The 15,042-nt window shown below is 42.1% G+C and overlaps 1 protein-coding gene across 1 annotated transcript; it reads right to left on the bottom strand.

Moving 5' to 3' along the window:
- Positions 1-8,624: 8,624 nt before the first annotated feature.
- rnf7 (ring finger protein 7) lies at positions 8,625-10,782 on the bottom strand. The gene is made up of 3 exons (XM_080845354.1): positions 10,582-10,782; positions 9,650-9,697; positions 8,625-9,161 (listed from the first exon to the last, which is right to left on the bottom strand). Exons 1-3 carry the CDS (start codon positions 10,754-10,756, stop codon positions 9,043-9,045), a joined length of 342 nt encoding a protein of 113 aa, XP_080701480.1. The 5' UTR covers positions 10,757-10,782; the 3' UTR covers positions 8,625-9,042.
- Between the last annotated feature and the right edge of the window lie 4,260 nt (positions 10,783-15,042).

Here is a 15,042-nt window from a genome sequence, read left to right as displayed (position 1 = left end):
GAGTATGTTTATCTCAGTGGATACTTCAAATTCTGAGGTTATTTGAGTTATTTGGAGGATGCTTGAGAATAATAGCTCAGAAATGTACTTCATATAAGTTTTCAATGTTTCAGCATCATTTCAGCTGTAAAGAAATCCTACACCCAATATTGATTTAAGTAGACCTAATTTGATTTAAATATCTTTGAATAACTTCTTCTCAGTCTCAAATAATGAAGTTTAATTTTTCCCTGTGTAAAATGTCTTTCAAGGCTACCAGTGTGCAAGAGGAAGCACCAAAACGTATTAGCGGATGTTAATGAGAAGCTTCAGCTATGAGTGTCCACGTTCCCATATCCTCGGGTGAGTGCTGTCATATTATTGCTTTCACCCTTTCATTACCCTATTTTAGAATATATCTGGTAAGGACACACACACACACACACACACACAAGTATGACCTGTCCTTTTTATGTAGGTGAAGGACACCACCTCCCAGCGCTGCAGATTGTGTTGATAGGGGGTAGAGAGCTAGGGGGGATTGAAGCGAGTGGGAAAACATCTTCAGGAAACACAATCCTAGGGCGGGATGATAGTCCTTTACACAAGAGAACTTCCAAATCACTTAAGAGTGAGGGCCAAAGGTTTGGGAGACACATCACTGTAGTTGACACACCTGGGTGGTGGTGGCATTATGCTCTTGATGATACTCCAAAACATGATCAGATTGAATTTCTGCATGGAGCGGCTTTATGTTCTCCTGGGCCGCATGCCTTTCTGCTTGTTATTCCAGTGGACATGGCTTTTCCTGACGTGATCAGGTTTTCACTGGAGGAGCACCTAGCACTTCTCAAAGGAAATGTCTGGAAATACATCCTTGTGTTGTTTAGTTCAAATGGCCCTTATAGGAAAGATGTTTTTGAGAGACATCTTAGGCATTGGCCAGCTCTTCTGTGGGTTCTTTGGAAATGCCAGCGCAGGTACCATATCCTTGTCAATAAAAACAAAAGTGATGAGTCTCAGGTCCTGGCACTGTTAGCTAAAATAGAGAAGATGGTAACATTGAACAAAGGGCAGTGCTATGAGCCTGGTGTCAATGCTGTCCATCTGGAACAATGGAGGACAACGCTTTAAGAAGGAGCTGAGGAAAGGATCACTGCAGTGGAAACACAAAGGGCTAGACACCAGGCATTGCACAACGGTAAGGAAAACAATCTTTATCTTGTTATCTTTGTCAACTGTTAGAAATATGGTCAGTAAGGAAATAAAAAGAGTGATACACTGATAAAGTACATTGGTCCTGAGCACTGGCACCACTTAAATATTCTTAAATTCTTATCTTACATTTCATGAAAGCTTTGAAAGCTTGAACTTGTAACATTAGAAGACTTGATTGGAGATCGGCTGGGCGCCCTAAAAGAGAGAAGAATTGACATCCTTGGAGCTCAATATGCAGCAAGAAGTTCATCAGGCAACATCATCCTGGGAAGAGAAGCATTTGTTGAGGGCAGCAGAAAGAGAACAGCGCGATGTGAAATCCAGCAGGGTGTGGTCGCAGGAAGACATGTCACAGTGGTTGACACACCCGGGTGGCTTTATAATACCCCTCCATGGGACACCCCCATTATGGACAAACTGGAGCTGAAGCTCAGCGTGTCCCTCTGTCCTCCTGGACCACATGTGATTCTTTTGACTGTTCCTTTTGCAACAGCATCCAACAAGCCTTACTGCCAAGCTGTGAAGGAACACATGATGCTCTTCGGTGAGAATGTCTGGAGATACACAAATGTTCTGTTCACAAGAGGAGATTTGCTTGGAGATACCACAGCTGAGGAACTCATTGAAAGTGAAGGGGAGGACCTGAAGTGGCTCCTTGAGAAGTGTGGAAACAGATATCACGTGTTTAACAACAAGAACAGAGATGACGACACCCAAGTTAAAGAGTTTATGGAGAAGATAGACGAGTTGGTAGCCATCAACAGCAGCTCTTGTTACGAGATGGATCGAGATGTTGCACTGGAATATGCTGAACAGAAGATGTTAGTAGAGGAAAATGCTGGAAAACTCAAAGCAAAAACGGAAAAAATCCGAGTAACTATAAAGGAATTCAATAAAGGTAAGCATATTTTTTTTTTAAAGCTTATCCTGAATGATACACCCCTACCCGTAAGCAAAATACTCACCAGAAGTTTACAAGTTCCATTTTTAAAAGTGTGAAACTATCATGTATATTTTGAGGGTTGTGGATGCAACCAACCCAGCAAACATGCCCTTTGGATTTCCCACAGAGGCCACAACATGTCTTTGACATGGGGGCCACATGGAATCACTTCAGGAGATAATGATTTTGGGTAGGGATGCACCAATACCTATACCAGTATCGGGTATCGGGTCGTACTCGTACTCGTTTTGAATTACTGATACCAAAAACCGATACCCAGTGTTGCGTCTGAACGTGTGTGCTTTCTTCTCCTCTACTGTCTATGCCTGTGGCAGGTGTGAGAGCGCCGAAGTTGCATAGTGGCCGAGAGCGGTATTGCAGACAGATAGAGATCTTAGAAAAAATATAGGTGGCAACATATTGAAAAAAAGAACTGAACTAGTACATTTTTTTGTAGCTGTGAACTAAGTTTAAAAAAAAAATGAAATGTAGCCGTTGTTAGCTATTAGCAAATCCGTTGTGCTGCCTTAACAGCGATTTGGGCTCATTTTAAGATAAATGATGACGAAAGGAGTAAGGCACAGTGTAAGATCTGCACTGCTACGGTGTCGAGGGGCGGAAAGGAAAGTACTTTGTTTGACACAAGCAATTTGATAAAACATCTGAAGATGCACCATAGTGCTAAGCACACAAAGTTCACTCATGCCAGTGGCGCAAGAGACCAAAGCTACCATTCTTTACTGACGTCTTGTTAAAGAAAAAAACGCGCAGGCACACAGACAGACAGAGAGAGAGAGAGAAGGGGAGGAAGAGAGACAGTATAGTGCCACATAGGTGATTGTTTGTGTACTTGAGCCCGAGACTCTTTTGATCCTTTTGTAACTGAACTGTGCTCATGTGCTTATCCAGGAATAGTTCTGTTCACTATTTGTTAAGCAGACTGTGTTGTTAACTATGCAGCAAATTTAATTGCCTTTATCTGGTAATATTTACATTTTGTCTAATGTGATGATATTGACTCTTTTTTTTTGTGTTAAAACCAGAAAGCTCTGTTTATTTTTGGCTTGGGATAGCCTTTTGTTAATGTTGTACTATAGGCTTGACACAATCTGCAGAGGACAAAATAAAATCTTTCATGGAAACCAAATTTATTTAGGAAGTATCAGTATCAGTACTCGGTATCGGCAAGTTCACAAATAAAAATACTCGTACTCGTGGTATCGTGCATCCCTAATTTTGGGGAACCCTTAGTAGTAATCCCACATGGTATGGGCAACCTATGGTATGCCTTCAGTGGCCAATATGGGCAAGTAGCACTAAGGACCCAAATGGGCTTACCTATAATGGGCCTTTAGTGCTACTTGGCCAGGATACAAATAAAGTATTTTATTCTAGAGAGAGGGTGAGTTTCAAAACCAGCTGTTTTCTCCATTTTAGCTGAGCTGTGTTGCCTGTTTTCTATTGATCATTGTAACTTGAGAGCTGAGAGAGACTTGAGAGCAGAACAAAACGACATGCTTTCTATGTATCAATTTCTTTACATTTATTTTCATTTACAAAATGAAAGGAGCGAAAAATGCCATATAATAAACAACTTACTAACCTCGACCGTTCGGTCATGCCGGGAAATATCAAACCTTGCTATTTCTTCGATACGCCAAAGCCTCAGTTTGATATTTCCCAGCATGACCTCACTCTTGGTTAGAAAGAAGTTAATATTAGCAGAACTAAACTCGGAACAGAATAAAAGCCTTCTATAAAATGATGCTCTTCTATAGTCATACTGTAATATACTGTAACAGTATTTAGCACAACAGTGTGGTGACAAGAAATAAAGCTTGTGGTGGAGAATTTTTTTAATTTATTTTTTAAATACTGCTTCCAACTAGTAATTGCTCTCAACTGTGTTTTTGCATTTTCTTTTAGGTCAGAATCACAGTTTCCCTGAGCAAACACTTGTTCTTCTAGGTGCAAGAGAAGCAGGGAAAAGCTCAGCTGGCAATGTCATTCTCAAGAGTTATGCATTCAGGTCTAACCTCACCCAGGTGATTTGTAATAACATTTCATTTTGAATATTATAACTGTGCATTAACTTTTATATTGTAACTTTGAAATTATAATTTCACTGCAGGCATTCAAAAAACATCATTGCACCACAAAATCTCTCCTGCATCAGACTAACGTCACAGTGGTTGATACACCAGGCTGGAGTACATCACTTGCTGATGCATCTGCTTCTGCGGAACAGGAGATTGCACGCGGTGTGTCCATGATCTCACCAGGTCCACACGGCTTCCTTTTAGTGGTTCCTGGCAAACAGGCCATTCACAGAGGAAGACAGAAAAGCCACATCTAAGTACATGAGCATCATCGGTAAGAGTGTGTGGAGAAACACCATAGTTGTATTCACCAAGGGAGACTGGCTTGGAGACAGATCAATTGAGGAGTACATTGAGAGTGAAGGCGACAACCTCCGGTGGCTGGTAGAGAAATGTGGGAACAGGTATCAGGTTCTGAGCTGCTGGGATGATGTCTCAAGCTCTCAGGTCAGTGAGCTGTAGAAGAAGGTTGATGAGATGATGGTTAGAAACAGAGGAAAACCGTTCTGTCGTGAGGGAGAGCAGACATCGGTCTCTAAGTGGTTTCCTTGGAGAAAGACTCTGACAGAGGGTGAATGGATCAAGCGAGAGGATGATCTAGAGAGAATGCTGTAAGTTGTGTTTGCAGAACCAGATACAAAGCCAATAGAGATGAGAGATGGAAGCCTTGACATCCACTTTGTCCCAGACAGTAAGTTGAACCTATTCTTGTGTAACTGCCTTGGTTTTTGGTTCTCTTTATTATTATTATAGACACGCTGCTTTAGTTCAGATGTGGAAAGTCTGTTTGTTTTCTGTTTTAAAAAACTGCAACCTGACTAAAATGTACATTTCCCTGCCTGAAAGACGTGTCTTTCCCAGTTAGAAGGAAATATATGAGGAGGATGATACTGACACAGAAGGACAATTTAATTTTAGTTGTTGGCTGATCTGATGTAAAAACTGGGCATGGTGGATGTCCAGTGTAGCATTATGAACCAATAACCCATGGCCTCATATCTTTCTCTTTACATGAGCAAGTCTGCATTTATCACTGCCATGACACTAGTAAATTATACGTTTTGCATGGTATTGTATATTACTACATTGCACATCAAAGTACAAGATTTAATACTGCTGTATACACCTGATGCTGTAATATTTATTGCATGAACACACTCTTGTTGACTTGGATTATTTGACCATGTTTTAGTGAGTGGAGAAACCCCTTCAGAATTTGGCATGTCAGTCAGCCTTGGACCGGCAAAGGTGGCCAAGTGGAGATTGAGGAATTTAAATTATGCTGCGTCATCTGGTTATGATACCATGAGTTCAGATCAGAGTGTCAGAGGAGCTGATGCCATGAGTGAACTGGAGTATAACGTGGCAGAGCAAACAGAACGTCAGAAGCTTCTAATGGATGTTCCCAACAAAACCTCCACCAGAAGTCGTATTGGTCTAAGAAGTCCTCCAGATATGAGTCAACAGAGGAGATATTCCTTATAAGTAGCAGAGGTCTGATATTAATCTAGTTTTGTCCACATTCATTAAGAACTGAGGGTGCTGGATCTGTGCAAAATACTGTGTGTAGATAATCACTAGTGTATGCAGGTTGATCTTTAGAGGACTGCATATTTCTAATAGCTGCACCTCAAGTCACCAGTCCGTCAAGCTCCTTAAATTTGCGTACGACACCACCCTCATTGGGCTCATCTCTGGTGGGGATGAGTCCACAACACGTGGGAGGTTGATCATCTAGTGACCTGGTGTGGACAGAATGACACTGTGGAGTCCTTCCGCTTCCTGGGCCCCATAATCTCCCAGGACCTCAAGTGGGAGCTGAACATCACCAAAAAAGCACAACAGAGAATGTACTTCCTGCAGCAGCTGAAGAAGTTCTACCTGCCAAAGACAATGATGGTGCACGTCTACACCTCCATCATTGAGTCCATCCCTACCTCCTCCTATCACCATCTAGTACGCTGCCGCCACTGCCAAGGACAAAGGCAGAATGCAGCGTGTCATTCGTTCTTCTCAGAAGGTGATTGGCGCTACAGCCATCTCTCCAGGATCTGTACGCCTCCAGGACCCTGAGGCGTGCAGGTAAGATTGTGGCCGACCCCTCCCACCCTGGTCACAAACTCTTTGTGACACTCCCCTCCGGCAGGAGGCTGCGGTCCATCAGGACAAAAACCTCATGCCACAATAACAGCTTCTTCCCGTCTGCAGTTGGCCTCAACAACAAGGCCCGGGATCCCGCCCCCGCAGTCACTACACGCTTCATTAACAATAAGTCTCCACATCTGATTTAATGTGTTACATTATTAACACACATTATACCTGGACTATTATTTTATCTTTGCACATACTCTTATTTTGCAGAGTCCTGCATAACTCTTTTATTTTCACTCTAACCAATTCTGTAAATATTTTATATGTTGTTTTTCTAATGTTTCTGTAGTATTCCTGGTAGGTGTTTGTCAGGGTGTTTGGACTGCTATACCCCTTTTTGACCATGTGGGGCCTCAGTGTTCCTGTTTGCCTGTCACAAGTGTGATGTCTTTGTTGTTTCATTGTGTTCACCTGAGCCTTGTTTGCTTGCCTTTATAACTTTTGTGTTTTGCTCAATCTTGATTTGACACCCTGTGGTCAAGTTGAGTGAGTTTGAACATGTGATCTTTGTCCTGGGAAACCAGTTACCCGTTTTGAGACTTTTATTCCTTTGTTGGAACTATTTAACTGCCCAGACTGTATTTTTTTGGCCGGATGTATTTTGAGTTGACTTTTTGGATACTTCTGCCTGACTCAAGTAAAGTCTTTTTTTTAAATTATTATTCTGAATCAGACCTCTCTGTCTCTGCATCTGAACTTATATTCTGAACACTTGTCATTTTAGGTCGAATAGGATATGATATGGATATGGATATGGATATGGCTGGCTTCAGGTTATGGACACTGATTCGTCTGCAGGTCAGATGCTCTTGTTCTTTGAAACTGTCACCACACAAGCAATAGCCTTTTTAAGCTCAGCCTCAACAGGGTCATGTAAGGGAAGTTTCCAGAACACAGCGTACCTGTTATTTAGCTCCCACCAACCTTCCTACTGTTACAGCTCAGTTTCCTGTGTATGGTTTATTTTTTCTGCCCTCTGTTCTTATACACAGGTGTTGACCTAATGAATTGATAATTTCCAATGGCATATAACTATCCAAGATGGTAGAGTGTTTAAAAGCCCCTGTTGCAGAGAGATGTAGACGAGATTGGCTTTTGTGTGTGTAAGGGAACAGCTTTGTGCTTATCAACCTACATTATACAGTTGGGCTGAAAAACTAGTTTAAAAAAAATAACATGTGAAGAATTTGATGTCAATCGACTGTAGCCTACAATATCCTGCTCAGATTGAGGAATAAAGACAGTTTGCTTCATTCTGAATCTTTCTGTATTGTGAAACCATGAATCTGTTACCAGGTCATGTCATACACAGCTTTACACATCACAGGTTTGAATTGTTTCTTAAGTGAAGCTGAACAGTACTCCCTACGTATATATATTTCACTATTACCATAACATTATGACTAGCATGTTGATCGTCAGCATGATGGCTCTGGAACACAGTCACAAGCTAGATGAGCTTGATCCACACACTTAGTTGTGCCTCAATCTCACAGCCAACTTCACTTCCCGTATTTCATATCTTATTTCCCAATTCTTAAGACCCCAGGAGAGAACTAATAGAGCTAATAGGTCCAGCTTTGGGCGTCTTTGCCTTAGATCTTCACGGTGCAGAAATCCACTACATCATCATATATAATCCTGATAACGTGCTCCTTTTCTGTAGTGAGCGCACAGCTCCTGATCTGTTCAGAATGCATGTGCAGGACAAAAGCACACTTTACTAACAGCAGGAGTGGCAAATGTTGATGAGTCAATTAAAGAGAAAATACACATTGAACTCTCAGTTGGAACATGTAATTCCCATTACACACAAGATGGTAAAGGCACATGCCAACATGCTTGCAGTGACTGACACAACAACCCTGAGGTTTTTAGTGATGCATCAAACTGAATACAAACCAACAGGTTGTCATCACGGGTAAGTCCAAAAAGGTCTTGTATTTTATGCAAAAGCTGGTTCATAAGACCTTAATACCTCATGTAGGTCGTCAAGTGCAAAAGTTCTAAGGAATGTTATGATTGAAACACAAATCCCATTCTATGGGCATACAACACTAGAAAGAAACAATGCATTATGTATTTGAAATGATGTACTATATCCATGATTACAAAATAAACAGCTATGATGTGTGATAACACTGTTGGAATCAGTACATCCTGAAAAAACACACACACACACACACACACACACACACTCAAGTCCTTGGATAACAATAAATGAATGACATGTATAGCGTCTCCAGTCACTCACAGTTTATTACTCTATGAGCAGTGCAACAAAGAAAAACACACACGCACGCACTCCGCCATTAAAAACATACCACTGATGTGCAACATGTTTTTATCAGATATTTCCATCCCGAACCCTGAACCCCATCACCCAGGTGAGGCAAGCATAAGTGCCACAGGGCGTTCACTGAGAACCTTCCAGAACTGCCACGCCGACCCCTGACACACACACACTGGTTGGTGCATTCACACACCAACACACAAATAGACACACACACAGGATGGGGGAGAAACGAAGGGTGTTTAAGAACTCTGTCACCCTGGCAGAGGTGAAAGCCAATTGGGACGGAGGCTGGTGATGATTGGGCATGGGTGGGCAAGGTGAGGATGGAGGCCAACTGGCGCTGGCACCGCCCGTCCTCACTTGCCGATCCTCTGCACCACCCAGTCCTGCTGGCACAGCGGGCAACGGTTGTTCTGTTTCACCCACAGGGACATGCAGCAGTTGTGGAAAGAGTGGTTGCACTCGCCCCATACCACTGGAGACAGACAGAGAGCGAGAGAGACTTGGAGTGAGAAGTACATCAAGCTTAAATACAAAGTAACAAAAATCTACCAGCCCAGTATTCCAATACGCAAGATCAACTGATCTAAAATAACAATACAGAATTCAATCCAGGCCCTTATTCAATCAGCAATGAATACTTGACATTTCTGCCAATATGACAACATTTCTCACCCATTCACTACAGGATAACATGCATGCTATCTCTGTGATGTCTCATTAAGGAGAAGTTTGACAGTTTACCAAATAATCTTTTCTCCAGTTTCTAAGTTAGAGTTAAAAATCTCCACTTCCTTAACCTTGTGTACAGGTTAGTTTAGCATTCCATGGCCTCCAATTACTACCATGTGAATTAGGGCTGTTTAGAGTGGTTGCCGTTTGCTCAGCATGTATTATAATGTCCATACAAAATATACATTAATTCATTATAAGATGTAGTTCTGCAGAGAAAGAGTAACTTACCAACACAGTCCTCCTGCTTGTTCTCCGCCTGACACCTCAGACATGCATCTGCAACAGAGTGACAAGAAAGACATCAGTGAATGTCAACAGTCAGGAGATGCTATTCATTTTAAAACAACTAGGCCTACCATTATTTAAACGACTTTTGTTTTGGGCAGTTATGGCTTGATCAGGAGAGAAAATTAAAGAAGTTGACATAGGGTTGGATGAGGGAAATTAATCAAATTAGTGGGGGAAATGGAAGAAACGTACGTTTACTGATATCGACAACGAGACCATAATCTGCAGTTTTAACATTTTGGAAAGCTACGATAACAATATGGTGACACACTGATGTAGCATAATGAAAGTACTTGCTGACCGGTCTGTCTCAATCGAACCCAACCAGCTAGCGTACACTATTGATTAGCTTCATGTTTACCCTCGCACCTGCGTTTAGGTTGTCTGGCTAAATTGTATCTGCATGTATTAAATGGCTCGGGTGTTAAATGTCCTCTGCTATATAACTAGTGTGAAGGGTCCACACTCGATTCCAAATAGGATTACTTCTAGCTAGCTTGCTGACAAAGGAAACCTAGCAAGCCGAAGAATGGTGTTGCCGGTTAGCTATTCGTCTGGTGCTAGCGTTACTGAAAGCTACCTTACAATCCATGTTGTTTGCAGGGAATGCAACTTAATAGAATAGTTATTTTTTTAAAAAAATGTATCTGTGTCAGTGCTGGGCACGTACAAGGCTACATGGCATGTGACAAGTTATTTAATGGCTCCTCCGTTGAAATATTATCTGACGCCAGCATTAGCAATATAGCTTGGTGGTCATCCAGCGTATCTTAGACAACAGTGTCATTTCGTAGCTATGGACCTAACTGCAAACCTAGTCGGGGGCTCGTTCGTGGTTAGGTCAGCTAGCAGGCTAGCAAGCGTTTACTTACCCATAACCTGTACCCTACAAATGGCACACGTATCACATTCGACATCCCAGCTCCACATGGCCACAGCATTCCATTTCTTCAGAGTAAACATCTTGTCCCCACCAGATTTTGACCCAGACGAACCACTGTGCGTGTGGACCAGAACCGGCTCTTCACCGTCATCCATCTCCGCCATAGCATAAGGGCCAAGCCAAGCCACATCAAAATGGTTGAAAAGTCATTGGCCAATTTTATGTAGTACCACCTCTTGTACACACGATGGGGCAATGGTCAAAGCTCTGCGGTTGTAAGATGCTGAAAGTCTGTTTAGGCTTTCATCAGGAAATATATTTAGATTTATTTATATAACATGAAAAATAATATGAAATTTGCACAGTTAAAAAATGTCATGACGGATTAGTATGATCAAGTATGCTAACATCATGAAATAAATAGGACAGACATAATATCTATGCAATACAACAAAAGTTAAAATGCCAATGTTTGACATGTTCAAGGGAGGGGCAAACTTGTGACAGTGGCTCTTACTATCAACAGATTGTTATGCCTGTAACGTGACTGTAAGAATGTGTCTGCTTATTGCACCTGTTCAGTGGTGTATGTATGTAGGTCATCTGAGCTGCTCTTAACTGTGCAAAGTCTAAGTTGATGTCGGGGGGATGAAACTGTGATGCATTGAAGAGGACGGTGGAGTTCAGTTTGATCTCTGCTTGAACCTGATGACCTGTCCAAAAATAATTTAAGCTGGAGGGGAAATAAGTAGCTTCAGATTCTGATGGGGGGTTAGGGGGTTCAGCCTTTTGTTCCGTTCCGTCCCCATCACATTGCTACAATTTGTTAAAAAGTGTCTGCAAGTTCACTGGGGGCCATCACAATTTAGCAAGCCTCTTTGTTTTTGGAGTGGATGTATTCATTGTTTGATTTATAAATACTGGTGTTTAGAATTTCAGAGGTTCAAATGAAAATTTAAAACATGCCATATTAATGTTTTGCAGCTGGCTCAAACAATAAAAAGGCATATTTAGAGAAAACAGTAATTTCTTAAACAGTGTAGAATAACACACAACACAAGACCTCAAATGCTCAAAAGTATGCAAGTGCACCACACCGCACGGGGCAGCAGGCTTGCAAGTTCCCAGGAACTCTCCCTCCTAAATCAAACATAAGAGGTGCAGCATGCCAGCTGCTGAACCTATAGCACACAGTGGAAGAAAAAGAGGTCTGAACCTATAGCATATGCAGTGAAACAGAACCTATAGCATACACAGTGGAAGAGAAAGAGGTGAACCTATAGCATAGCGGAAGAGAAAGAGGTGAACTTATAGCATATACAGTGGAAGAGAAAGAGGTGAACCTATAGCATAGTGGAAGAGAAAGAGGTGAACCTATAGCATATACAGTGGAAGAGAACCTATAGCATAGTGGAAGAGAAAGAGGTGAACCTATAGCATACACAGTGGAAGAGAACCTATAGCATAGTTGAAGAGAAAGAGGTGAACCTATAGCATATACAATGGAAGAGAACCTATAGCATAGTGGAAGAGAAAGAGATCTGAACCTATAGCATAGTGGAAGAGAAAGAGGTGAACCTATAGCATATACAGTGGAAGAGAAAGAGGTGAACCGATAGCATACACAGTGGAAGAGAACCTATAGCATAGTGGAAGAGAAAGAGGTGAACCTATAGCATACACAGTGGAAGAGAAAGAGGTCTGAACCTATAGCATACACAGTGGAAGAGAAAGAGGTGAACCTATAGCATACACAGTGGAAGAGAGCCTATAGCATAGTGGAAGAGAAATAGGTGAACCTATAGCATACACAGTGGAAGAGAAAGAGGTCTGAACCTATAGCATAGTGGAAGAGAAAGAGGTGAACCTATAGCATAGTGGAAGAGAAAGACCTATAGCATACACAGTGGAACAGAACCTATAGCATAGTGGAAGAGAAAGAGGTGAACCTATAGCATACACAGTGGAAGAGAACCTATAGCATAGTGAAAGAGAAAGAGGTCTGAACCTATAGCATAGTGGAAGAGAAAGAGGTGAACCTATAGCATACACAGTGGAAGAGAACCTATAGCATAGTGGAAGAAAAAGAGGTGAACCTATAGCATACACAGTGGAAGAGAACCTATAGCATAGTGGAAGAGAAAGAGTTCTGAACCTATAGCATAGTGGAAGAGAAAGAGGTGAACCTATAGCATACACAGTGGAAGAGAACCTATAGCATAGTGGAAGAAAAAGAGGTGAACCTATAGCATACACAGTGGAAGAGAACCTATAGCATAGTGGAAGAGAAAGAGGTGAACCTATAGCATACACAGTGAAAGAGAAAGAGGTCTGAACCTATAGCACACAGTGGAAGAGAAAAAGGTCTGGACTTATATCATACACAGTGGAAGAGAAGGAGGTCTGAACCTATAGCATACTCAGTGGAAGAGAAAGAGGTCTGAACCTATAGCATATACAGTGGAAGAGAAAGAGGTGAAGAAGAAGGTACAAGTAGGCCGGCATAGACAGAACTGGCTGCCCAGAGAAGAGAGGTTGTGTTTTGTGTTACTGTGACCAAGGAACAGTGGAGACTTAGGGCCTGATTTACTAACAGGATTGCGCCCATTTCTGGCGTAAAATAGCGGTCGTAAACATTAAACGGTATTTACTAAGGGGGCGCAGCGCATATTAACGCCTGTGGGTGTGAACAGGGTAGGGCACGGAAACGTGTGTGGAAACCTGGGTGGAACTTGGGCATGGAGTGCAATTTAATGGGAGGAGAGAAGGTAAGTGCGCCTAATGATGTATTGCGTGGTATTTACTAAAACTGCCTGTCGAGCGCACGTCTCAATTTGCGGGATAATTCTCCGCCTCCTAAAAGCACGTCTTAACCAGGAAGCGCATTTTCCATTGAGTCTGAAAACTTTGATATTGCACCAGTTATAAGAGCAAGGCGAAGATATATACAGAGACAGCACACAGAAATATTTTTTTCAACTGGTATAACACTTTTTCAGTTAAGCGATCCACAAATCATTAGACGGTACAGGTTAACCAGCCACGTAATACTTCTGACATCGAAGCCTCCAACCGGAGATCACATTCCATTCCATCAGTTGTTAAACTCAGGACAATTACAAATGTTGGCATCGGATCATTTCAAACAGTTATAGCATCAGCAGTTGTCATATCTCAGCCTTCACTCAGCCAAATATTCACCCAGGTACTCGACGCATTGCTACGGTGCGCTGGTCAATACATTTCCCCACTGCCATAGCTGAAATTAGAGACATCAAACAGGACTTTTTTTGAAAATGCAAACTTTCCAAACGTAATTGGAACCATTGCTTGCACCCACATGCAAACAGTCCCACCTTCAATCCACGAACACGTTTACCGAAACAGAAAGCACACATATTCAATGAATGTCCAGGTCATGTGATGCCAACATGACCATTACTTACGTGGTAGTGGTCTGTCCATGACAGTTTTATCTTCCGAAATAGTGCCATCTATTCATGATGGAGAGGCCTGACTACTTGGTAAATGTATTTGTTTCAGTGGGGATATATTGTAGTGAACCCATGTCCCAGAACGTATTAATCTCGCCATGTACACACCTATATTGTTATAATAGACAGTTTATGCATTAATGCCACCAATATCATATTATTTATAATCGTGTTCTTTTAGACATCTCGCTGTAGGTGATGGCGGGCAAAACAACAATATAACCCATTGAATCAGGTTCAATGATTGAGCAAACGTGAACCAATATATCTATCTCCTCTCCGCTGAACCTTAGTTTTTTCTTCCTCGAATCTCCATGGTGGGCAGTAACTTGCAGGCAATTTCTCCCGTCTTTTAACGGTGCGCTAAATAATGATTGCCCAGGATCTGGCTTGATAAATATCACGGAAAATGCGGGGAAACACCGTGCGTTAATGTGCGCCTGGCAAAGGCGCAAATTAAGCTGCGTTCGCAAATCAATGTTAGTAAATCAGGTCCTTTAAAGGGTGGAGTAAGCACACAGTGCCCAGCGCAGATGTGGTTTGATAAATACCACGGAGAATGCGCAAAAACACTGTGCGTTAATTTGCGAACGCAGATTAAGCAGCGGTCGCATGTTAGTAAATCAGGCCCTTAGTCTTAGACCAATATTTTTTTCAACTGGGAACACCCTTTTTTCTGCCCAATACCAAAAAACGCTACTAATTCTTGAACAGAACGAGGTGCTATCCCACCCTGTCATTGAGAGCAGGGTCGGGGGTCACGGGGTCAGAGCCATGCCATGAGCAAGAGTTCAGTGGCTGCTGGAAGAAGAGTTCCAGATGCCCAGTCGGCACCTGACAGGGTTCAAGAACCTTGCTGTACATCCTCTTGCCTTGATGTATGTCCTGTGCTGTAGTCAAGCCGACCTGGACCCCCACTGCAACTGGAATGACTCAATTCTTCTTGGTCTGAAAGA

This window comes from Sprattus sprattus (assembly GCF_963457725.1).
Source record: "Sprattus sprattus genome assembly, chromosome: 9".
In the NCBI taxonomy this organism is placed as follows: Eukaryota; Metazoa; Chordata; class Actinopteri; order Clupeiformes; family Clupeidae; genus Sprattus; species Sprattus sprattus.
The sequence above is the reverse complement of the archived record's forward strand: the minus strand, read 5'-3'. Positions and strand labels throughout refer to the sequence as shown.

Excerpts from the sequence above, each read along its gene's own strand:
- rnf7 (XM_080845354.1), bottom strand. The coding sequence starts at position 10,756 with ATGGCGGAGATGGATGACGGTGAAGAGCCGGTTCTGGTCCACACGCAC. Across the intron at positions 9,698-10,581 it reads TTGTAGGGTACAGGTTATGG|ATGCATGTCTGAGGTGTCAG; the intron begins GTAAGTAAACGC and ends ACTCTGTTGCAG. Across the intron at positions 9,162-9,649 it reads CAAGCAGGAGGACTGTGTTG|TGGTATGGGGCGAGTGCAAC; the intron begins GTAAGTTACTCT and ends GTCTGTCTCCAG.